We start from the raw sequence: 26,724 nt of genomic DNA, 5'->3' as shown, positions 1-26,724 counted from the left end.
TCTACCGTGGATGGCACAGATTACAGCACAAGTAAAATAAAGTGTGACATTTTCATTACTCGTTCATTACAAAAGTGTGTGATTTCCTTGTGTGTACACCATTTAATTTATTAAATCTGTAATATGTCTAAGATGCAATACGCCTTCGCAAGTCAGCCAAACCGGCTAATGTTATCAGCATCGGCCAACTCTCATAAGTATGTGGGTGCCCTCTCTCCCATCAGAAAGTGTCATTCTGAAAGTCCACATGCCCAATTCTTCCCTTTATGTTCCCACAGGAGATAATCGGATCATTTCCCACTCCCCACTGAGAAGACGTGCAGCCGGTGGGACAATGCGCTAGTGAAAGGGAATGGCCACCTTTAGGACAGAAGACACCTAAGGATAGAGGATGATGGGGACTAATCTTACAGATGTCCACTGAAGCCAATGGTGATACATACTGCAATCTTACATAAAGCAAGTTAGCGTCCGACCGGCCTCCTCTGCAGTCATCAGTACAGCTTTGGACCCATGGCTGCCTGAGAGCTCACACAAACACTGGTGCAGCAAGAGAGCCAAGCCATTACCACACAAGTATTTAGTCAGCGCTATATTCACCAAAGAAGAATCCGACAACCTCCTTACCTGAGCATGGAAGTTAGAAATGGTTGTTGTCTCTATGTCTTTCTTCCCCAAGATCTCCATTTTGACTGGTGAACTGGGAAAGTTATAGGAAAAGTAATCTAGCAGGTCAGGTAAATAGGTGGCTGCCCCGTGTATAATCCCCATGACGTAATAAGCGGCACAGTTTTCATTTTCGCTAAACGCCAGGCCAACAAATTCCTCAGCAAACCTTTCCATCTCCACAGGAGACAGGTGAGAGAGCTCACTGCTGTACGCGTGTATTAGGGGCGCTCCGCCATTGGGCTGGTGTTCTATGTGGACGAGGTGCTTGAATTCCAGAGAGTCCAATCGCTTGAGCTTGTGCTGAACACGAGGCTCCTTCAGAGACACAAATGGAGAGTCATTCTCCGCCACCCCCTTTTTTTCCTCGACCTTCACCACCAAGTCCTTAAAAGCCTCGCGAATTCCTACTTTGGCTTCCTGGCTGTCACACTTTCCCATGTCAGACACCAGTCCTGAGCAGATGGTCTGAATGGATTTACTGTACATTTTGGGCAGCTTGCGTTTCTCACCCTCTTTGTGTTTCTTTTTCTTTTTCTTCTTCACTTTCTTTATTTGCAGCTCTTCGGTGCTTGGTTTTGCCTTCTCGTTTGATCCTGCCGATAAAACAAAAAGGGGGCATTTTAAAAAGGTTGTTCTGGAAATCGAATATTCGGTAAAAGTAAAAGCTGGTTGCATCAATAAGAGATTGCATGCCTGCCCGCTTTATAATGCTCGCCAAGGTCTAGACTGGCTTCTGACCGGCATATTTCATGTCTGTACTCGTTATGGCTCCTTCCCTCACCCAACTAAGATAGAACTAATGCAGTAACATGGCAAAAGAGGCCAGTGATTGGCTGCAGCGTTCAAGCACTCTATTCAGACTTTGCACTATATATTTTACAGTGTACTAAAAATCATCATCTTAGCAATTTTGAGGAGTATTGCTAGCCATGGAGGAGGACATAACTTGTAGTAACTCCTCACAATGTATACCTATGTACTAGTAACTGATGAACTCATTGTTTATGCAGGGAAACGGAACTATCCTATAACAATGTTTACAAGCATGAATAGAGTTAAAGGGATAATCCCATCTCAATGTGTAGTAAGAATAAAAATATTAGCAAATACCTCCAATTAGAAATGTTGTATAGTTCTTCTGATTTGCTATGTTGCTTACCCCATGTGCAGAGCACTGCAGTAGCTTAGGTATCCATGGTTACAATCACTAATAACTGTCACTATATGCGTTGTCGTAATTATGGATACCTAAGCTACTGAAATGCTCTGCACAAGGGTTAAGCAACATAGCTTATCAGAAGAACTATACTACATTCCTGGACGTCGCACCTCCTCATGTCCAGCGCTATGGGATCCATGCTGCTCTAACAGTCTATAATAATATTTGGCATCACATTTTACTGCCTTAGGCCTTAATCAGACATCAGCATTTTTCACATACACAGAAAATGGTGCCAGTGTCAGTGTTTGGTCAGCACATCATCACTGTTTTTACGTATAGATAAATAACAAAGCCTCTCCAATCCACTGCAATGTTAGACATGGACCGCACAGGGACTGCACACTGATGCCATCCGTGACTTGTACTGGCACATATCAAACACGCTGCTGGAAAATAAATGGCCATGTCATGATCTGTGAAGAAGGAAGGAGAAAAACCAAGAAGGACATGTGAACAGCCCCACGGGTTACAATGGGTACATGTTCTAGCTGGGAAAACCGCGCATGAAACATGGAAATGCAGCACAGATATCTGAGCAAGGCCCAACACAGTACCACCCAATATTTTACTGCACACCCTCTTCACCTTCCTGAGCTTACAGCAGTAGCGATGGAGACCACCACTCATCTGTAGGCGCAGCCGCCAGGAGGCCCGGTCACTGCTTCTGGGTCATTGCTCCGGGCATGGCCATTTTACTAAGCACCTCTGCTCCACGATTCCTGCTGTTCCTACACACTGACAATGGCAAATATCGTACATTCATTCATACATTTCTAGGAGGAGAGCTGATGGGTCCTCATTGAATCTAGTTTATAATCACTGTAAACTATTCAGTTCCACAAATTATTCTCCAATATACTTTGTGTTTTACTTAATATCGGTATGAGGTGGGCAAATGGTCTTGTTTCTGTGCCGCGGTAGCAAGGATGTCCATACTTAGGCCTGTTCTCAGTCAAGATGTGGATGCAAATGTATAAAGAAAAAAACCATTGTATTTATGTGGAATGAAAAATGAGGAAATGATGGCTCTATGAAGATAGGGAGAAAGAAAAAAATGCTTATGGTGTGAAGGAGTTAGATAATATATTTAGAGTTAAACGCTGTGAGACGTGTGTACGTTTTTGGTTCAGCTTGACTCCATTTTATGTAAGTCACCTTGATTACTGTGGAGAGGACATACAGAGTTGGCGTATTACCGATGAATGTTAATAAACCCGCACACGGTGTAGTCACCTCCAAACGCAGAGAACTGGACTGTGAATTCACTGAGGGATAAATATGAACATGTAGAAGAAATTCAGCAGCAGAACAGGATGGGTTAGAGCAGAATGTAAGCGCACAAGCGAAAATGAGGCTTTTATTCATAAACAAGCGAAGCCTATGACGATGTCATTGTAAGGCACCCAAAGTCATCTGTTACAGGGCACTGTTATGGGTCCTGGTGGTTCAGCATCAGTCACTCTCACCAACGTAAAGGGAGGATATAACATGATGAGAAAAAAAGATTATCCTGGCACACAGGGTGCAGCACAGAGTCGGGGAGGTGCACCATTCCTCGCACACCGCCTGCAGTCTGTGCCTGGTGCGAGCAGGCGGACGCCATGTGTGCACACACGTCTATGAAAACACAATCCACACAAACATGTATATTCTATGTGTAAGGAAACTCTACAGATATTGGAAAAGAACGCATTGTCACTAAATGACCTAATGTTTCCATGAAGCTGTGTGGTGAAGTGAGTCAGTCTACACTAGCCCATGCTTACAATAGAGACCAGTCTGCTATATTCCCTGCCAAAAAAGAGTTGATAGCCAAAGCTATTTTTTTTCTTCTAAACATTCTCCAATTTAATAAAAGTTTTAAAGAGAACCGATCATCATGATTTTATAGGCCAAACTATTGGTATGTATGCATGTACAAACACATTCATGCTGAGAAAATACTTACCTTGCTGATACAAATCAGTTTTGCAGTGTTAGAAAAATCCATGGTGGAAATTCTATGGTAATAAGTCCCAGGCACTTTCGGAGTAGGACGTTGCACTTGCAGCTCTCCTGCCTAGTCCCTGCTCACCGGCTTTCAAAGCACTTGTTTCATTGATCTAACGCCCCTGACCAATCTGTCAGAAACAGGAAGCAGACGTCAGGCGGGGGAATAGGGGGAAAGGCAGGAGAGCTGGAAGTGCAATGTCACAGCCCAAATGCACTTGCGACTTATTAGCATACAGTATCAAGGATGGTTTTCTTTCAAACGGAAGAAGCGGATTACTACAAACAAGGTACAGATTTAAAGGGAACCTGTCACCCCCAAAATCGTGGGTGAGGTAAGCCCACTGGCATCAGGGGCTTATCTACAGCATTCTGGAATGCTGTAGATAAGCCCCCAATGTATCCTAAAAGATGAGAAAAAGACGTTCGATTATACTCACCCGGGCGGTCCTGGTCCGGGGCCTCGCATCATCATCATCAGATGACATCCTCTTCTGGTCTTCACGCTGCGGCTTCGGCGCAGGTGTACTTTGTCGGCCCTGTTGAGGGCAGAGCAAAGTACTGCTGTGCACAGGCACCAGTAAAGGTCAGAGAGGCCCGGTGCCTGCGCACTGCAGTACTTTGCTCTGCCCTCAACAGGGAAGACAAAGTACGTCTGCACCGCAGCGTAAAGACAAGAAGAGGACGTCATCTGATGAAGATAGGAGGCGCCGGACCGGACCAACATCGGGACCTCCCCTGGTTGAGTATAATCTAACGTCTTTATCTCATCTTTTAGGATACATCGGGGGCTTATCTACAGCATTTTAGAATGCTGTAGATAAGCCCCTGATGCCGGTGGGCTTACCACACCCGCGATTTTGGGGGTGACAGGTTCCCTTTAATGGGCAGCACAATGACATTCACACTGCAGGCTTGCAGAGGTGGGGTCTTGGGTTCAAATCTTACTGATCTAGAAAAATTGTTCAGATCAGTAAACGCTGTAATAACATTAAAAAAAATAAAGAGGGAGGTATATCTAAAGAAGAATATAATGTTGTTTGCAGGCAATGCAGAACAAGCGTTAGAGCTAAAGCCAGTAATGAAGTGAGGCTTGCAAGGGAAAGGGAGACCAAAAGCAGTAAAAAAGGATTTGGGGGATATATCAAAAGCAAAAGAAAAGTCAACAATGCTATAGGATTTTTACAGGATGAAAAGGATGAAGTGGTCAAAAATGATATTGAGAAGGCTGAACTTTTAAATATTTTGCATCGATGTTCTCTAAGGCCCCTTTCACACATCAGTTTTTTGCCATCAATCACAATCTGACGAATGTTGAAAAAACGGATCCGTCGCAGATTGTGAAAAACTGATGAGACGGATCCGTTTTTTGCCAGATCCGACTTGCTGATCCGGGCAATTGGATCCTTAAAATAAAAAAAAATAAAAAAAAAAAAAAAAAAAAAAAATCGGAGCATGCTCAGTTAAGAATAACAGAATCTGTCGCCGTATTTGAAGGATCCAGTGCCATAGGCTTCCATTCTAGCAAACGACGGAGGGCGACAGATCAGTCGCTGTCCGTTTTTTCGACGGACACAGAAAACACGTTACTATGTCTTGTCTCGCCGAACAATTTTCAACGGATCCGGCAAACGATGGATGAGATGTGAGGCCATCCGTCGCTAATACAAGTCTATTGGAAAAAAAAACGGATCCAGTGGCATCAGTCTCCGAATCAGTTTTTTTCAAAATTCGACGGATTGTGACTGATGGCAAAAAACTTATGTGTGAAAGGGGCCTAAGAAAGCAATTGTAACAACTGATCTTCAGGGTTTCATTGATGGAATAAAAGAATGCACACCATAAATCTCCTGGTCCAGATTAATTACATCCTAATGTACTGAAAAAGTTACCAGGGGAAACTGCTGAACCACTAGCCAGAATCTGAAAAATCCTGAAGAACAGGAGAAGTCCCATAAGATTGGAGAGAGAACAACAAATGTTGACACCATCTTTAAAAAGGGAAGAATATAGAGCCAGGAAATTACAGGCCAGTGAGCCTTACGTCTACACAGGAAAGGTCTTTGAACAAATTTTTATACCACATGTATGTAAGTACTTGGCCAAGAATTCAGTAATTAACCAGAGCCAGCATGGGTTTATAGCAAACAAATCATGCCAGACTAATCTAATATCCATCTATGATAGAATCACTGACAGGGTGGATTAGGGAAATGCGGTATAGTTTATCTCTACTTCAGCAAAGCATTTGATAAAGTATCTCACATAGTGTTGAGCGATACCGTCCGATACTTGAAAGTATCGGTATCGGTATCGGATAGTATCGGCCGATACCTGAAAAGTATCGGATATCGCCGATACCGATACAAGTCAATGGGACACCAAGTATCGGAAGGTATCCTGATGGTTCCCAGGGTCTGAAGGAGAGGAAACTCTCCTTCAGGCCCTGGGATCCATATTAATGTGTAAAATAAAGAATTAAAATAAAAAATATTGATATATTCACCTCTCCGGCGGCCCCTGGACATCACCGCTGGTAACCGGCAAGCTTCTTTGTTTAAAATGAGCGCGTTTAGGACCTGAGAATGACGTCGCGGCTTCTGATTGGTCGCGTGCCGCTCATGTGACCGCCACGCGACCAATCAGAAGCCGCGACGTCATTCGCAGGTCCTAAATTCCTAGAATGAGGAGTTTAGTGCCTGAGAATGACGTCGCGGCTTGTGATTGGTCGCGTGGCGGTCACATGAGCGGCACGCGACCAATCAGAAGCCGCGACGTCATTCTCAGGTCCTAAACGCGCTCATTTTAAACAAAGAAGCCTGCCGGTTACCAGCGGTGATGTCCAGGGGCCGCCAGAGAGGTGAATATATCAATATTTTTTATTTTAATTCTTTATTTTACACATCACTATGGATCCGATACCGATTCCCGATACCACAAAAGTATCGGAACTCGGTATCGGAATTCCGATACCCGATACTTGCGGTATCAGAATGCTCAACACTAATCTCACACCATCCTCATTGAAAAAATGACCAAGTATGGGATTGACAAGGATACAGTTAGGTGGATTAATAACTGGCTCAGTGATCGTACTCAATGAGTGGTAATAAGGATTGCACATCCAATTGGAAGAGTGTTTCAAGGCCTTGTCCTGGATCCAGCATTGTTCAGCATTTTTATAAATGATCTAAGGAAACTGAAGGTAAACCAATCATATTTGCAGATGAAGCAAAGCTAAGAGGGATAGCTAACATTAGAAAAGACAGAAAGGATTCAGAAGCATCTAGATAAGATTGAACTATGGGAAGCGACTAATAGAATGTTTAAAATTTAACAGGGATAAATGCAAGTTTCTACATCTGGGCAAGAAAAAAAACATTTGACCCACAGAATGGGAGGAATAAAACTAAGCAACAGCATGTGTGAAAAAGACCTGGTTATACAAATAGATGACTGACTGTACATAAGTCAACAATGTGATGCAGCAGCAAAAAAGGCAAACAGTTCTATGATGTATTAAGAGACGCATAGAGTCTAGATAACGTAAAGTAATTATCCCCCTCTACTCCTCTTTGGTCAGGCTCTTGCTTCAATACCTGGCACTGCAACCGGCATTCGGGACCGGAGCTTTCAGCTGCATAGAAATACATGCAGCCACATGCTCCGATCCCTAGTGCCAGCGGCAGTGCCAGGTATTGAGAGTTTCTCGCATTGCACACGCAAGTGTGACCCCGGTCTTAAAAAGACATTAAAAAACTGGAGCAAGTTCAGAGAAGAGCTTACCAGGATGGCAAGCAAACTGAAAAGTATGTCCTACGAGGAACAGTTAAAGGATCTGGGAATGTTTATATTGCAAAAAAGGAGAATAAGAGGAGACTTAATAGCTGTCTACAAATATCAGAAGGGATGTCACAGTGTAGAGGGATCATCTTTATTCTCATTTTTCACATGGAAACAAGAGAAACATTGGAATGAAACTGAAAAGGGAGAAGATATAGATTAGATATTAGAAAACACTTTTTACAGTGTGATCAATGAGTGGAACAGGCTGCCACGAGAGGTAGTGAGTTCTCCTTCAATGGAAGTCTTCAGAGGCTGGACAGACATCTGTCTGAGAGGGTTTAGTGTATCCTGAGCTACATTGAGCAGGCGGTTGGACACTAACATTCTATGATTCTATGATCTTATCTAGCCAAAATGGTACCAAAAAAATGGTGGTTCAGGGAGAAAAAAAAAACAAGCCTTCACAGATCCATAACCCAGTCTCGGAAAACGGCTGCAAGAGAGGATTTTTTTGTTTTGCTTACAAATGTTTTAAAGAAAATGTCACCACATACATGTATATCTGAACCAAGAGTCCATGCTGTTATATAAAAAGTAAAAGAAGTTATCCACTACCCTAACCCATTCCAATGGTTTTCATTAGTTTTGCCATCATGTAAAAGTAAATGCATCCACACACTTATTATAGTAATATACATTCATCATACAGATAGCATCACTTTGTATCTGCCAGCTGCAGCTCTGATATTTACAGCACTTCCTGTCCGCAGGCTTACTGTGTTCTAAAACTACAAGTTCCATCATGCATTGCAATGGCCAGTGAGCCAGCACTTACGCCCTCTCCATTCTCTACCCAAACTCTCCCCTCCTTCCTCACTCTTTTACTCTGATTACATCCAGCCCCCTATGTTTGTTATGCAAATATTGCTCAGTATTCTACGGGTATGTGCACACGTTCAGGATTTTTCGCTATAAAAACTCATTAGAAACGCATACTTTATGCATCCTATCATTTAGAATGCATTCTGCATGTTTTGTGCACATTGCGGTAAAAAAAAGCAGCATGTTCATTAATTTTGAGGATTTTCTGCATTTTTCCCGTTATTCTATGCATTTGGGAAAAAACGCACCAAACACGCATCAAAAACACATAAAAAAACGCAAAAAAAAATGCATGTGGATTTCTGGCAGAAATGTCCGGTTTTTGTCAGGAAAATTTCTGCAAGAAATCCTGATGTATGTGCACACGTCAGGATTTCTTGCAGAAATTTCCTGAAGAAAACCGGAAATTTTCTGCAAGAAATCCGCATTTTTTTTTGCGTTATTTTCCCTTTTTTTTCACGGTTTTCTTAGCATTTTGCAAGCGTAATCAGCTTGCAGAATGCTAAAGTTTTCCAAGCGATCTGTAGCATCGCTTGGAAAACTGACTGATAGTGTTTGACAAGTGTGACCAACTTTTTACTATAGATGCAGCCTATGCAGTATCTATAGCAAAAGATAGATTGTTTAAAAATAATAAAATAAAATAAAAAAAAATGGTTATACTCACCCGCAGACAGCCGATCTCAGCGGCGTCCGTTCCTATGGATGGTGTGTGTGTGCAGGACCTTCCATGACGTCGCGGTCACATGAGCGGTAGCGCGACCAATCACAAGACGGCGACGTCATCGCAGGTCCTTCACACAGAGCATCTATAGGAACGGAAGCGGCAGCGTGCACCACTGAGAGGCAGGAAGACATCAAAGGTGAGTATATCACGGTTTTTTATTTTAATTCTTTTTTTTTTACCAATTATATGGTGCCCAATCCGTGGAGGAGAGTCTCCTCTCCTCCACCCTGGGTACCAACCGCACATGATCTGCTTACTTCCCGCATGGTGTGCACAGCCCCATGCGGAAAGTAAGCAGATCAATGCATTCCTAGGTGTGCGGAATCCCCGCAATTCCGCCAATTTAATGAACATGTTGCTTTTTTTTCCGCAATGCGATTTTTTCGTGGAAAAAAAGGCAACATTTGCACAAGAAATGCGGAATACATTGTAAATAATAGGAGGCATATGTAAGCGTTTTTTCACGTTTTTATAGCGAAAAAAACACGAAAAATACTGTACGTGTGCACATGGCCTTAGGCAATAGCCTTAAACAGAGATTAGATTACATAACCCCTTTGGTTTTGAAATGTAGATCACAGCACTTCACTAGCAAAGGCGCTGGCCCCTGCTCTACTGCGGAATCACACTGGCAGCTTGCATAAGGTAGACTCATTGTGTCTTCAGGACACAAGCTCAGGCATGCGGTCATTCAATCCAAAATGTCCTCTACATCCACCACCTGGAGCTCCATAACAATCTAGTACCATGTGGTCCCTCAAAGAAGTAATACATCTAATACAAGTATATTACAAAAGGTATTGTTTTGAAAAGCTATGATAAATAACAGAGGGTGAAAAATGAAAAAAAAAATAGTGGAAAACCCCTTTAAAATGTTATTTAAAATTACATTAAAAAGCAAGTGGGTTCACTTGGTGATTCAGTGAAAAGATCCCAGAAATAGGCTAGAAGAGCTGCTTGGAAAAAAAAACCCACTAGACAATGGTGTCTTATACATAAATACATAAAAAGGGGTAGTAACCAAGTGACTACACAAATAATTTTTCACGTAGATGCAGGTCTGCAAAAATAGAATAATGTCTTACATATACAGCAGTCATATACTTGATCAGGCTCTTCTGTATTATGAAGCTGTATTGCTATCTTATTGTCAAAAGGTTATATGCAATAAGCAGCCATTAGTTGTATCCAGACAGCACACCAGCCAGAATCTCCAATGCACGTTTCACATGTGTAGCTTCCTCAGGGAGCGCCACACATCACATACATACAGCTATTTGGTATCACTGTAGTCATACTGACCTGAAGAAACTTATTTCCAGGTCATTTTTACTGTATAATGAACACGATAAATCAAAAAACCCCAAAACCTAATTATAGGACTGTGCTTTTTTCACTATTTTGCTGAACTTGGAATTGTGTTACTGCTTTACAGTACATTACATAATAAAATAAATGGTGCCATTCAAAAGTAAGACCGATCAAGCAAAAAAACGAGCCCTGACTCTTGTAAGAAGGGTAGGAAAAAACAAGTGCAAAATGAGAAAATCACTCGATTGGGAAGGGGTCAAAGAATGTTAAAAAAAAGGCAAGAGAAAAAAACGTCCATAGTGGAGGGGTTTAAAACAAATCTATTTCAACATACTGTATTTAAAATTGCACGTCCCTCTGGTAATTGTGCACTGCTGAAATGAAAGTGAAGCTAAAGGTGAATTTACACTGCCAGATTATCGTGAAGGAGTCTACGTTGGAACGCTCGGACTATAATCTGGCAGTAAAATCAGGCTGCCGACCATCCATTTAACAACCAAAATGCTCTTTCTAAGGGTGAAGTCATCTTTTGGATTTCACAGAAGATCATCCATCCTGACAGCGCATCAGCTCTGTAAAGCCTTAGTTAGACGTTGATTGTCATACGCAACAAATGAGACGATTTTTAATGGATCAGGTTTTATTAGTGTTTGGGTAGTGTCACTATCTACTATGAGTGCGTGTCAAGGTTTTTTGCTTTGCTTTCTTTTTACATAGAAGATTTCTAAAGCTTTCTCCTTTCAATCACAAAACAGACAGCACACAAAAGGCAAAGTGATGTGCGATTTATTTCACTGAAGGTTAGAATTGCCTCAAAATCGGGCATGTTTCCATGTTTTGATGCAAACTACTCAGTCTCAAATACACACATATATGTGTATATGAACTATAAGGGAATGTGCGCACGGTCAGTAATCGGCAGCGCTTTGGATGCAGCACATGTCTGCGCCGTCCAAAGCGCTGCCGGCTATTGAATGCAGGTGATTCCCCATGTGATCACTGAACCATGCAGAACCACCGCATCAAGTACATTCTACGGGTGAGATTTATCTTGCAGAGGCTTGCGTCTCGGCAAGATAGACATACAGGAGGCTGGAGAGACGCGTGGCATGTCCGTCTCCGCAGGTGATCCACGGGCGTCCCTGCACGCATAGTGCAGATGGGATTTCTTGAAATCCGCAGCATCCAGATGTTACAGCATAGTGAATGGGACGTATGCAGCGTCCAACCCACAGCGTTTACTGACCGTGGGTATCTACCCTAATTGGCAGGAATCCTATTGGCGAAAAACACATACCGTATATGAAAAACTGACATCTGAATGAGCTCTGAGGGACACCAATACAACTTGCATAGCTGCATAAAGAACAGATATTTTACACAACAGACATTAAGAAAAATGATTCCTGCTTGTAAAGAGTTACAGGAAAGAAATATATCTTGGTACCGTGTTAGCCAGTAGATAGAAAAATATTTAGAATTGAGAGTCCTCAGTGGTTGATACCTTTTAATGGCTAACTTAATGTAGTCTCGAAAGCTTGCAATTTGTTACCATCTTTTCAGTTAGCCATTAAAAGGTATCAACCACTGAGGACTCTCAATTCTAAATATTTTTGTAAAGAGTTAATCAGCAGAATCTTGCACACAGAAGATTAGTAAAAAGGAATGCATGGCCTTTGTGTAGTGCTCACGCAAACTCTCACAAAGCCTGTACCTGACTAGATGGCGACAGTATGGCTCCTCTGTACACAGCTACACAGACTGAGCACCATTGGACTAAGGCTGTGTGCACACGTTGCTGATTTTTCGCATTTTTTTTTCTCGTTTTTTTTTTTTGCTATAAAAATGCTATAAAACCGCAAAAAAACAGCATACATTATGCATCTCATCATTTAGAATTAATTCTGCAATTTTAGTGCACAGCATGTTCATTAATTTTGCGGATTTCCCACTATATAATGCATTGGGAAAAATCCGCAAAAAAACGTACCAAAAACACGGTAAAAACGCGCAAAAAACGCATGCAGATTTCTTGCAGAATATTTCAGGTTTTTCTAAGGAAATTTCTGCAAGAAACCCTGAACGTGTGAACACAGCCTAAAAGCAATGGTTCTAATAAACCACAGAACATGTCAGCAGGTTTGCCCTATACAGGTCCTTCTCAAAAAATTAGCATATAGTGTTAAATTTCATTATTTACCATAATGTAATGATTACAATTAAACTTTCATATATTATAGATTCATTATCCACCAACTGAAATTTGTCAGGTCTTTTATTGTTTCAATACTGATGATTTTGGCATACAACTCCTGATAACCCAAAAAACCTGTCTCAATAAATTAGCATATTTCACCCATCCAATCAAATAAAAGTGTTTTTTAATAACAAACAAAAAAACCAACAAATAATAATGTTCAGTTATGCACTCAATACTTGGTCGGGAATCCTTTGGCAGAAATGACTGCTTCAATGCGGCGTGGCATGGAGGCAATCAGCCTGTGACACTGCTGAGATGTTATGGAGGCCCAGGATGCTTCAATAGCGGCCTTAAGCTCATCCAGAGTGTTGGGTCTTGCGTCTCTCAACTTTCTCTTCACAATATCCCACAGATTCTCTATGGGGTTCAGGTCAGGAGAGTTGGCAGGCCAATTGAGCACAGTAATACCATGGTCAGTAAACCATTTACCAGTGGTTTTGGCACTGTGAGCAGGTGCCGGGTCGTGCTGAAAAATGAAATCTTCATCTCCATAAAGCATTTCAGCCGATGGAAGCATGAAGTGCTCCAAAATCTCCTGATAGCTAGCTGCATTGACCCTGCCCTTGATGAAACACAGTGGACCAACACCATCACTGACTGTGGGTACTTGACACTGGACTTCAGGCATTTTGGCATTTCCTTCTCCCCAGTCTTCCTCCAGACTCTGGCACCTTGATTTCCGAATGACATGCAAAATTTGCTTTCATCAGAAAAAAGTACTTGGGACCACTTAGCAACAGTCCAGTGCTGCTTCTCTGTAGCCCAGGTCAGGCGCCTCTGCCGCTGTTTATGGTTCAAAAGTGGCTTTACCTGGGGAATGCGGCACCTGTAGCCCATTTCCTGCACACGCCTGTGCACGGTGGCTCTGGATGTTTCCACACCAGACTCAGTCCACTGCTTCCTCAGGTTCCCCAAGGTCTGGAATCGGTCCTTCTCCACAATCTTCCTCAGGGTCCGGTCTCCTCTTCTCGTTGTACAGCGTTTTCTGCCACATTGTTTCCTTTCAACAGACTTACCATTGAGGTGCCTTGATACAGCACTCTGGGAACAGCCTATTTGTTGAGAAATTTCTTTCTGGGTCTTACCCTCTTGCTTGAGGGTGTCAATGATGGCCTTCTTGACATCTGTCAGGTCGCTAGTCTTACCCATGATGGGGGTTTTGAGTAATGAACCAGGCAGGGAGTTTATAAAAGCCTCAGGTATCTTTTGCATGTGTTTAGAGTTAATTAGTTGATTCAGAAGATTAGGGTAATAGGTCGTTTAGAGAACCTTTTCTTGATATGCTAATTTATTGAGACAGGTTTTTTGGGTTATCAGGAGTTGTATGCCAAAATCATCAGTATTAAAACTGAAAGGTGGCAGATGAGGTTTAACAATGATAAATGTAAGGTTATACACATGGGAAGAGGGAATCAATATCACCATTACACACTGAACGGGAAACCACTGGGTAAATCTGACAGGGAGAAGGACTTGGGGATCCTAGTTAATGATAAACTTACCTGGAGCAGCCAGTGCCAGGCAGCAGCTGCCAAGGCAAACAGGATCATGGGGTGCATTAAAAGAGGTCTGGATACACATGATGAGAGCATTATACTGCCTCTGTACAAATCCCTAGTTAGACCGCACATGGAGTACTGTGTCCAGTTTTGGGCACCGGTGCTCAGGAAGGATATAATGGAACTAGAGAGAGTACAAAGGAGGGCAACAAAATTAATAAAGGGGATGGGAGAACTACAATACCCAGATAGATTAGCGAAATTAGGATTATTTAGTCTAGAAAAAAGACGACTGAGGGGCGATCCAATAACCATGTATAAGTATATAAGGGGACAATACAAATATCTCGCTGAGGATCTGTTTATACCAAGGAAGGTGACGGGCACAAGGGGGCATTCTTTGCGTCTGGAGGAGAGAAGGTTTTTCCACCAACATAGAAGAGGATTCTTTACTGTTAGGGCAGTGAGAATCTGGAATTGCTTGCCTGAGGAGGTGGTGATGGCGAACTCAGTCGAGGGGTTCAAGAGAGGCCTGGATGTCTTCCTGGAGCAGAACAATATTGTATCATACAATTATTAGGTTCTGTAGAAGGACGTAGATCTGGGTATTTATTATAATGGAATATAGGCTGAACTGGATGGACAAATGTCTTTTTTCGGCCTTACTAACTATGTTACTATGTTACTATGTAAAACAATAAAAGACCTGACAAATTTCAGTTAGTGGATAATGAATCTATAATATATGAAAGTTTAATTGTAATCATTACATTATGGTAAATAATGAAATTTAACACTATATGCTAATTTTTTGAGAAGGACCTGTATATCCTGCTGTCACCACCTTGTGCCCTGACAACGTCCTTGTTTCATCACACTGGATACCTTCGAAGAATAATTTTCTAAAACTTGCAAGCTTCATGCGAATCTGTGCCAAGCAGTTGGCGTCTCTGGACCACGCTCAACACCACCTCTGCCGGTGATCGCCACCCCTCTGCCTTTGATTAACAGTCTCAATACCATATAGAGGGCAGCAGCTGGAGGCAGAGCATGGTCTAAATACACCCATCTAAACCCATTGGACTGTATGGCTCAGATATGCATTCAGTGTGCAAAAATACATTTACAAAGTGGGGATATCGTGGCAATGTAAAGGGGTTGTAGGGAAGAGCATTACGAGGTATATAAAGTGATGTAAGGTGTATACAAGGGGAGAGCCTGCTGACTGATTCCTTTGAAGAATATCACCATAAATGTGACGAGTGCTGGAACATGGCAGAGTACATGTGTACAAACCTCTATCTGGGCAAAAATAAAAATCAAACTTGCATCAGTATTTGTCAACCAAATACTAGAAAAGTAGTCTGACAAAACATAAGGGTCTTTTCTCTTTTGGACAAAAGAAACAAAAAATACTGACCGGAGTAGGGTCGTGAGGGATAGTGGCCTTTTCATTTTCATTGGGTACACAATGGTGTTCTGTACAATTGTTTAGTAGTCCATTTTGAATGTTCTACCTAGAAAGCTCATCGTTCTTTGGGGGTACTGGATCAACAATTGGGGCTACTGCATCAAGTTAACAGTAATACCATAACAAAAAAAATATGCTGCATGTGTGAACCTGTCTATGACAACAAATTGTACAGCCATTAATACACTAAGTCCCCTGCAAAACTGAGTATTTTCCAGACGTGTCTTTAATGTGTGGTCTTCAAGTGGTGCATGGTCACATTTGGGAACACACTAGCACCCCATAGAGTTCTAGAATACCAGTAAAACTAATGTTAAATATGATAACTTATAACTTCACTACCTTTGAAACACTGACATCAAAGTACCAAATTAATGTGTAATGATAAACCAAGCTAACAACCTGGTACAAAAGAGGAGCTTCATTCATCAAGTGTATTTTGGCATTTGGACTAGAAAACCATATAAATCTAGTCAAAGTGACACTACGCTGATAAATAATTAACCTGACCAGCAGAGATACGGGCCTGGCAGGCATACATGTCGGCAGATTTATTTTCAGGCCTTTTGTCTCCAAGCATTGCTGTAAGGTTGAATTACACGGTTAGTCTGCACAAGCTGCAGAAAAACCTATGATTATCTTAATAACAGGTTCTTCAGAAAACTCGGGCTGCAACGAACATGGCCCAAATATGACTACAAATAGTAGAAAGTCTATAAAATGTATGGCATTCCCAAAGAGGTGAAATGTTCAGCTACTCGGGTAATTACAGGTCCACAAAAAAGGTATTTTAACATAAAAAGGTTTCTTTCCACATAGAGTCCACGGAAATTCTTCTTAGAAGAAATGTTTCCATACATTCTCACAACATAGTTCGCCATCCATGAACTGCCCGAGTCATCATATTGATGCAAATTATAGCTAGAGTTTCCTTTCCAATAAAGGCTATCCTCTCATTTTAATTTATAAATGCTATTTACATTTTAATTCATGCTGACACCCTAATTTCTGTTTTCTAAACCTCAAAAACAGGGAAGGGGGCATCATAGATGCAGATACGGTTGAAAGCATTGGAGGAGAGAGCATCAGACGCTCCATCTCTTATCACTACCCCTCCTCTTGTGAACTAGCGGGCACGCGATGACTGTACCAGCAGTGGAGCCGATGAGACCGCAGCAGCAGAGTCTGGAGCAGAACGGGGAACAAGGAGGATGGATGAGAATTTTGTGTGTGTCTGCACTATACAATGTAATAGGTGAGCTTCGCCTTTACTTTGTGTTGGTGGGGATCTGCGCTGTAGTGTGCGTCGGGGAGAGCTGCGCTGTAGTGTGCGTCGGGAGAGCTGCGCTGTAGTGTGCGTCGGCGAGAGCTGCGCTGTAGTGTGCGTCGGGGAGAGCTGCGCTGTAGTGTGCGTCGGGGAGAGCTGCGCTGTAGTGTGCGTCAGAGAGAGCTGCGCTGTAGTGTGCGTCGGGGAGAGCTGCGCTGTAGTGTGCGTCGGGGAGAGCTGCGCTGTAGTGTGCGTCGGGGAGAGCTGCGCTGTACTGTGTTGGGGGCAGCTGCACTGTACTGTGTGTTGGGGGAGCTGCATTATACTGTGTGTTGGCGGGAGCTGCACTATACTGTGTGGAAGAATGTAGATGAAGAACCTTCCATTCACTCACAAAGACTGGTTGGCAACTTACAGAGCATGAGAGTCAGGACAGTTCCAAAAAATACTTGATTGACCTGTGTGCATTAAAAGTAATTTAAAGAACTAGCGCACTTTATTTAGTCTTGAATTTGGAACTTCAAAGTAACATTCAGAGACGTGATATTGAAAGACAAATACAATATAATTTCACATTACTCCTTAAATCTTTAGAAATCTTCTTTGGGAGATGGGAGTGCACAACCAAAATGAGACAATTCTGGTATTTTGATTTTTTTTTTCCTCCAGCATTTACCAGTTAAGCCCGTGGTGGCTTTTCATGCGGCCCGCGGGAAGGTCCCCGGAGTCCGCAATGTCCGGGCGGCAGCCGCATCCTGACGGCTCTTTAACTCCAAGTGCACGGCATGCAGCGTTCAGCTGCTTGCCCTGCACATGAATGATGTCATCGGGGTGGGCAGGGTTCATGATGAGGTGGGCGGGGCCAGCGCCAAATGCGCTCTTGTTCTACTGTCCCAGAAGAGGAGCTGCTGCAGCCAGAGTGTCCAAAGCAATCTAAGTGCTGGCAGCTCTGCAGATGATCTGTGTCCCTCAGCTAATCTATGAGCACATTGTAATCTCTGTGCCCCCTCTGCTATGTGCCCCAATATGATCTCTTTGCTCCCCAATATAAGCCCCCTGTGATCTCTGCCTTCCAGCTGTGTGTGCTCTATGCTGCAATAGCCAATCACAAAGCGTGTGACACGCCTCCCGAAGAAGCAGTGCGAAATGCGCGTCGGGGTAGAGGGACGCCGAAAGGATTCCATGTGGCTGCACCACAGGTACTGACACATCTGATATTTACTACTATGGTTTGCACACTTGTTATTGCAGCATAGAGCGCACAGATGCAGGGGGGTCAATACAGCCTCATTCCTTCGTTTAGAAGTTTCTAAGGAGGTTAATTATAGGTATGGCTATATACCCCATGCCAATAAGTGATTGTTTGCTCTAGCATACAGGCAATTGTACCTTGGTATGTGTAGTGTACAGTTAGGAATACCCTATGGCATTGTAGTCCCTCTATTAAGGACCTAGTACCCTTGTTTTAATGCTATTTTGTGATTTTAAAAAATTAATCAATAAAAGTGGTTTTTATTGAAGTACTACTTGGGGATCTGTTTTTCATTAATAAGTGAACACCATAAGTGATATTAACCCCTTTACCCCCAAGGGTGGTTTGCACGTTAATGACCGGGCCAATTTTTACAATTCTGACCACTGTCCCTTTATGAGGTTATAACTCTGTAACGTTTCAACGGATCCTGGTGATTCTGACATTGTTTTCTCGTGACATATTGTACTTCATAATAGTGGTAAAATTTCTTTGATAATACCTGCGTTTATTTGTGAAAAAAAAACAGAAATTTGGCGAAAATTATGAAAATTTCGCAATTTTCCAACTTTAAATTTTTATGCAATTAAATCACAGAGATATGTCACACAAAACACTCAATAAGTAACATTTCCCACATGTCTACTTTACATCAGCACAATTTTGTAACCAAAATTTTTTTTTGTTAGGGAGTTATAAGGGTTAAAAGTTGACCAGCAATATCTCATTTTTACAACACCATTTTTTTTTTAGGGACCACATCTCATTTGAAGTCATTTTGAGGGGTCTATATGATAGAAAATACCCAAGTGTGACAACATTCTAAAAACTGCACCCCTCAAGGTGCTCAAAACCACATTCAAGAAGTTTATTAACCCTTCAGGTGTTTCACAGGAATTTTTGGAATGTTTGAATAAAAATGAACATTTAACTTTTTTTCACAAAAAATTTACTTCAGCTCCAATTTGTTTTATTTTACCAAGGGTAACAGGAGAAAATGGACCCCAAAAGTTGTTGTACAATTTGTCCTGAGTACGCTGATACCCCATATGTGGGGGTAAACCACTGTTTGGGCACATGGTAGAGCTCGGAAGGGAAGGAGCGCCGTTTGACTTTTCAATGCAAAATTGACAGGAATTGAGATGGGACGCCATGTTGCATTTGGAGAGCCACTGATGTGCCTAAACATTGAAACCCCCCACAAGTGACACCATTTTGGAAAGTAGACCCCTTAAGGAACTTATCTGGATGTGTGGTAAGCACTTTGACCCACCAAGGGCTTCACAGAAGTTTATAATGCAGATCCATAAAAATAAAACAAAATTTTTTTCCCACAAAAAATATTTTTTAGCCCTCAGTTTTGTGTTTTCCCTAGGGTAACAGGAGAAATTGGACCCCAAAAGTTGTTGTCCAATTTGTCCTGAGTACGCTGATACCCCATATGTGGGGGGAACCACCGTTTGGGCGCATGGGAGAGCTCGGAAGGGAAGGAGCACCATTTGGAATGCAGACTTAGATGGATTGGTCTGCAGGCGTCACATTGCGTTTGCAGAGCCCCTAATCTACCTAAACAGTAGAAACCCCCCACAAGTGACACCATTTTGGAAAGTAGACCTCCTAAGGAACTCATCTAGATGTGTTGTGAGAGCTTTGAACCCCCAAGTATTTCACTACAGTTTATAACGCAGAGCCGTGCAAATAAAAAAAAAATTTTTTCCACAAAAATTATATTTTAGCCCCCAGTTTTGTATTTTCCCAAGGGTAACAGGAGAAATTGGACCCCAAAATTTGTTGTCCAATTTCTCCTGAGTACGCCGATACCCGATATGCTGGGGTAAACCCCTGTTTGGGCACACGGGAGCGCTCAGAAGGGAACGAGCACTGTTTTACTTTTTCAACGCAGAATTGGCTGGAATTGAGATCGGACGCCATGTCGCGTTTGGAGAGCGCCTGATGTGCCTAAACAGTGGAAACCCCCCAATTCTAACTGAAACCCTAATCCAAACACACCCCTAACCCTAATCCCAATGGTAACCCTAACCACACCTCTAACCCTGACACACCCCTAACCCTAATCCCAACCCTATTCCCAACTGTAAATGTAATCTAAACCCTAATGCTAACTTTAGCCCCAACCCTAACTGTAGCCTTAACCCTGACCCTAACCCTAGCCCTAACCCTAAAACTAATGGGAAAATGGAAATAAATACATTTTTTTAATTTTTCCCTAACTAAGGGGGTGATGAAGGGGGGCTTGATTTACTTTTATAGCGGGTTTTTTTAGCGGATTTTTATGATTGGCAGCCGTCACACACTGAAAGACGCTTTTTATTGCAAAAAAATTTTTGCGTTACCACATTTTGAAAGCTATAATTTTTCCATATTTGAGTCCACAGAGTCATGTGAGGTCTTGTTTTTTGCGGGACGAGTTGACTTTTTATTGGTAACATTTTCGGGCACGTGACATTTTTTGATCGCTTTTTATTCCGATTTTTGTGAGGCAGAATGACCGAAAACCAGCTATTCATGAATTTCTTTTTGGGGAGGCGTTTATACCATTCTGCGTTTGGTAAAATTGATAAAGCAGTTTTATTCTTTGGGTCAATACGATTACAGCGACACCTCATTTATGGTTTTTTTTTTATGTTTTGGCGCTTTTATACGATAAAAACTATTTTATAGAAAAAATAATTATTTTGGCATCGCTTTATTCTGAGGACTATAACTTTTTTATTTTTTTGGTGATCATGCTGTATGGCGGCTCATTTTTTGCGAGACAAGATGACGCTTTCAGCGGTATCATGGTTATTTATATCTGTCTTTTTGATCGCGTGTTATTCCACTTTTTGTTCGGCGGTATGATAAAGCGTTTTTTGCCTCGTTTTTTTTCTTACGGTGTTTACTGAAGGGGTTAACTAGTGGGCCAGTTTTATAGGTTGGGTCGTTATGGACGCGACGATACTAAATATGTGTACTTTTATTGTTTTTATTTTTACTTAGATAAAGAAATGTATTTATGGGAATAATATATATATATTTTTTTTTTTTTACACATTTGGAAATTTTTTTTTTTACTTTGTCCCAGGGGGGACATCACAGATCGGTGATCTGACAGTTTGCACAGCACTCTGTCAGATCACCGATCTGACTTAGAGCACTGCAGGCTTCACAGTGCCTGCTCTGAGCAGGCTCTGTGAAGCCACCTCCCTCCCTGCAGTACCCGGATGCCGCGGCCATCTTGGATCCGGGGCCTGCAGCGAGGAAGGAGGTAGGAGACCCTCGCAGCAACGCGATCACATCGCGTTGCTGCGGGGGTCTCAGTGAAGCCCGCAGGGAGCCCCCTCCCTGCGCAACGCTTCCCTGCACCGCTGGCACATCGCGATCATGTTTGATCGCGGTGTGCCGGGGGCGGTCTGTGACCGCTCCTGGCACATTGTGCCGGATGTCAGCTGCGATAGGCAGCTGACACCCGGCCACGATCGGCCGTGCTCCCCCCGTAAGCGCGGCCGATCGCTATGAAGTACTATTTTGTCGAGGGTCAGATAGGCCCAGGGCACCTCGACGGGATAGTACGTCTAAGGTCAGAGAGGGGTTAACCTATGGTATGTATTATATATTTTTGTACTCTGGACATGGCAATACCAAATGTTGAGAAGGAAAAAAAAAAAGGAAATAGACAGCTTTCCACCTCGGTGTATAACAGCACGGACTCCAAGCAGACCACTTCAGTGTTGAATAAAAAAAGCAGGATGAGTCCAGCTGATAAAAAAAAGCTTGTCTTTAGTCCAAATTTGTATAAAATAGTGACATGGCACGCATATGTGCAGCTACACGTTTTGAAAGCTTTGACAAAGAATACAGCTCGTGTTCGAAACGTGTAGCTGCACATATGGGTCCCATGTCACTATTTTATACGAATTTGGACTAAACACAAGCATTTTTTCTTTTTATCAGCTGGACTCATCCTGCTTTTTTCATTTAATACCAAATATACCTTTATATGTATTTTTTTTTTATTTCAATGTCTTTATTTTTAATGATGGAAAGACGACAATTCAAATTTTGTGATTGCAAAACTTTTTTTTTTCAATTTTACTTTTTTTTTGGTTTCTCGAAGGGACTTGAATCTGCAATTCTTTGAAAGCTTTTACTATATACAGCAAAGCAACAATGCTGCAGTATATTGAGAAATTATGTTTCTCTTATGGAGTTCAGCCTGCACCTGAGCTTTATAAGACGACTAAAATGCCACTAACAGGGGCTATTAGTAGACCAGCGGACTGCTTAGGTAACACAGCACACCGGCATTTAAATAATTAAACAGTGCCAATAGGAGAAAGCTCCAGTTATGCAACAGCCTCAGCTCCTGAGCCGGCTTCATACATTCATTATCGAAATATGACAAAAATATAACTCGTGGGTCATTAAGGGGTTAAACAGAAGGCTGTCTAACAGAACAGCTGCACAGCTATTCTGCGAAGCTAAATATACAGTGCATGTTAGATAATAAGTTAGCTGGAAAAAGCATCTGTACAATGGCAGATATCATTGGAAGTCTTCCAGGAGGTTTCAGAAAATCAGCCTTTATTAACCCTGCTGTTCTGTTCGGTCTGGGGAGACCTATTTTGAACTTTGGTATTTTTTGGGGTGTTCAAGATGCGGTTCTGAAACTTGTGGTTGATTGACTTAAATGAGGATGGGTCGGTCGGCCACGGGTTTCAGAGCCACATCTTGAATATTTTAAAGAATATTGAAGTTCAAAGTCGGTCATTTTTGACCAACAGAACAGCAGGGTTAAGTTGGGAGCAGCATTAGCTGTATAGCAAGTCCCCCTCGCCCACTGCCGATTGGCTGACTGGCCTAGACAAATTTATATCCTCAATTTTTCACCCAAAATCCATCATCATCATCATACACCAGATGGCCCCCATGTAAATGCAGCATAGATGATGACATTTTGGTGCATTGTGCTGCATATGGGCATAATCTGAAAACCAGAGCTTCGGCAGTACTGGAGTACTGATATTCTCTACAGTACACCAGTATTGCGCATGGCCATGACAAGGTCATGATTAGAAGCCATCTAAAAAGGTTTCATCGTCTATATAAAATTCGGCCAGTGGTTGAACACTACAGCAGAAAATTTGCTAAGGCGTACATACCCAGAGGAACATCGCTATTGATGAATTTCTCGTTTACTTCAAAGGGGAGGCTAAAACAATAACAATACCTGCCCAGTAAGAGGGCCAGGTACAGAATAAAGCTGTACAAACTGTTCAACAGTACCTCCGGGTACACCCACACATTTAGGGTATATGAAGGGAAGGATACCAAGATTGACCAGCCCTGAATGCCCCCCGTCCTGGGGGTGAGTGGGAAAATTGTGAGGGAATTGCTGCACCCACTTTTGGATAAGGGTTATCCCCTCTACACAGATGACTTTTGTGGGATGCTGGTGTAAAAGTTAAATGGTGGCATTTCCCTTCCGAGCCCTGCCATGCACCTAAACAGTAGTTTTCCATCACATATGGGGTATTGACGTACTCAGGAGAAATTGCACAACACATTTTTGGGTCCATTTTCTCCTATTCTCCAAACATGTGTGTTTAAAGCAACATTTTTATTTGAAAAAGTAAAATGTTCATTTTTTTCCTTCCACCATGCTTTAGGTCCTGTGAAACACCTGAAGGGTTAATAAACTTCTTGAATGTTGTTTTGAGCACCATGAGGGGTGCAGTTTTTAGAATAGTGTCACTTTTGGGTATTTTCTATCATAGCGACTCCTCCTCAAAGTCACTTCAAATGTGAGATGGTTCCTAAAAAAATGGTTTTGTAAATTTTATTGGATAAAGGAGAAATCGCTGGTCAATCTTTAACCAAAAATTGTGCTGATGTAAAGTAGACATTTGGGAAATGTTATTTAACTATTTTGTGTGACATATCTCCCTGGTTTAAGGGCATAAAATTGGAAATTTGTTGCCAGATTTCTGATGTTTTCACAAATAAAAAGCAAAAAAAAATCCTAAATTTACCGCTAACAAAATACAGTATGTCACAAAAAAAAAAAAATCTCAGAATCACTGAGATCCATTAAAGTGTTGCAGAGTTATGACCTTATAAAGTAACAGTGGTCAGAATTGTAAAATTAGGCCTGGTCAGGAAGGTGAAAACTGGCTTCAGGGAGATGGGATTAAATGTTAAAGGAATTTCTATCTCTAAGCCAATAGAAGTTATAAAATGTCAACCAGTAACTGACTACCATATCACTGAGAAAATCCAATGCAGCCGCAGCCACATTAAACAGAACATCATTTTTGTTTTCTTTAAGAAGCCAAGGTAAAATGAGGATCGGAGTGAAGGAGCTCCAACCTATGGTGTGTATACAGGCGCTTTATGGTATTTAAAGGGAACCTGTCACCCCCCTCCCCCCAGGCGTTTGTAACTAAAAGAGCCATCTTGTGCAGCACTAATGCTGCATTCTGTCAAGGTGGCTCTTATTTGGGGTCCCTTCCACCACTGAAAGAATCGTTTTTTATAATTTGCCCTCCATACCTGTAGTTTGTCAGGCAGGGCATGTTTTTTCCCCCTGACACAGACGCCTCCCAGCCATCAGTCATTTCCTCCTTTCCCCTGGGCGCCGCCTCCTCAGCGTTCAGTTATTTACCCGATGCCTGCGCTGTAATTTTTTTTCTTCGGCATGCGCAGTTAGCACTGCCCGTCCACTGACATCACATGATGTCTCCATTCTCGCACCTGCGTGTACCTGGGAGGAAAGACATGCCCCCCTGACAAACTACAGGTATGGCGGGGCAAATTATAAAAAACGATTCTTTCAGCGGTGGAAAGGACCCCAAATTAAAAAGCCACCTTGACAGAATGCAGCATTAGTGCTGCACAACGTGGCTCTTTTATTTACAAACGCCTGGGGGGGAGGGTGTTTGACAGATTCTGTCATTAGGACCAATCCTCCTAAGCGGTCTATATGGGCATATATGTCAAAGAGAGTTGCCTAAAATGATACCTTGACATTTCCAATCCGATGCCTTTCAGAGAAATCAATGCAATGCATTTTGAAATATGTGAATGAGCTGTTAAGATCTCTGGGACTGAAATAGATCTCCCAGGGAATCGGCCTCCAGAATTTATAAATAAAAGGGGGCATAACCAGTGTGAGACACATAATGACTAACAGTCTGCTCTCCTGATCTACATGTCTCACTCTGGTAATGCTCCCTTTTATTTAAAACAAACTCTGGAGGCAGCATCTCAGGGAGATCACTGTCCGGCCCATAGATCTTAAAAGCTCATTTACATATTAAGAAAAACATGGATTGCTCTGGAATAAGACATCACATAGAAAGATGAATAAAATACATTGATATCTGCCATGAGTAATATACCCATATAGACAGCTTCGGAGGGTTGATCTTACTGACAGATTCCCTTAAAGTTTGTTGCTTGATATAAGCTTGATATAGGCTAGCCAGATATATTTTTGTGCATATACTTCTTCCTTAATGCATTAATACCTACTCGTAACTATTACTTATTTATTGTGAATCTATTAGGTTCCCCATGCTCTCTAACCAAGCACCATTCACTTATGTATCAGTAAATTCTGTGCGTAAACAGCCCTGTATAATACTTTTAGGTAAAAATTAAACTTAAAAAAGCATTTATATTGTCCCTGTTTTCGATGATAATTAGGGATTTGACTAGTCGATGGGGGGATAGATGCCCCAGACTAGTAAGCAGTGAGCCCCTAAAGCCGTAGAACCGTACAGCCAGCCTCTGAGGAGCACCGCCCATGGCCGGAAGTTCAGAAACTGGCTCACGATCATACGTAGTGCGCCCCTGAAGCCGTTGAACAAAACACCCAGCCTCTGAGGAGCACTGCCCATGGCCAGAAGTTCAGAAACTGGCTCATGATCATGCGTAATGCTCCCCTGAAGCTGTAGAACCATACACCCAGCCTCTGAGAAGCACTGCCCATGGCCGTAAGTGCAGAAACTGGCTCACGATCATGCACAGTGCGCCCCTGAAGCAATAGAACCGTACACCCAGCCTCTGAGGAGCACTGCCTATGGCCGGAAGTTCAGAAACTGGCTCACGATCATGCACAGTGCGCCCCTGAAGCAATAGAACCATACACCCAGCCTCTGAGGAGCACTGCCCATGGCCGGAAGTTCAGAAACTGGCTCACGATCATGCACAGTGCGCCCCTGAAGCAATAGAACCATACACCCAGCCTCTGAGGAGCACTGCCCATGGCCGGAAGTTCAGAAACTGGCTCACGATCATGCACAGTGCGCCCCTGAAGCAATAGAACCATACACCCAGCCTCTGAGGAGCACTGCCCATGGCCGGAAGTGCAGAAACTGGCTCACGA

General features: G+C 42.4%; 1 protein-coding gene across 1 annotated transcript in view; it reads right to left on the bottom strand.

The window, feature by feature from the left end:
* Window positions 1-26,724, bottom strand: part of RSBN1L (round spermatid basic protein 1 like) — a 104,934-nt gene that overhangs the window by 37,635 nt on the left and 40,575 nt on the right. Inside the window, exon 3 of the mRNA XM_069765132.1 lies at window positions 628-1,262. Within this exon, the coding sequence (XP_069621233.1) occupies window positions 628-1,262 (635 nt within the window). The remainder of the gene's footprint in view (window positions 1-627; window positions 1,263-26,724) is intronic.

The sequence above is a fragment of the Ranitomeya imitator genome, chromosome 4 (genome assembly GCF_032444005.1).
Source record: "Ranitomeya imitator isolate aRanImi1 chromosome 4, aRanImi1.pri, whole genome shotgun sequence".
NCBI classification, from domain to species: domain Eukaryota; kingdom Metazoa; phylum Chordata; class Amphibia; order Anura; family Dendrobatidae; genus Ranitomeya; species Ranitomeya imitator.
This window is presented reverse-complemented; position numbering and strand designations above follow the sequence as displayed.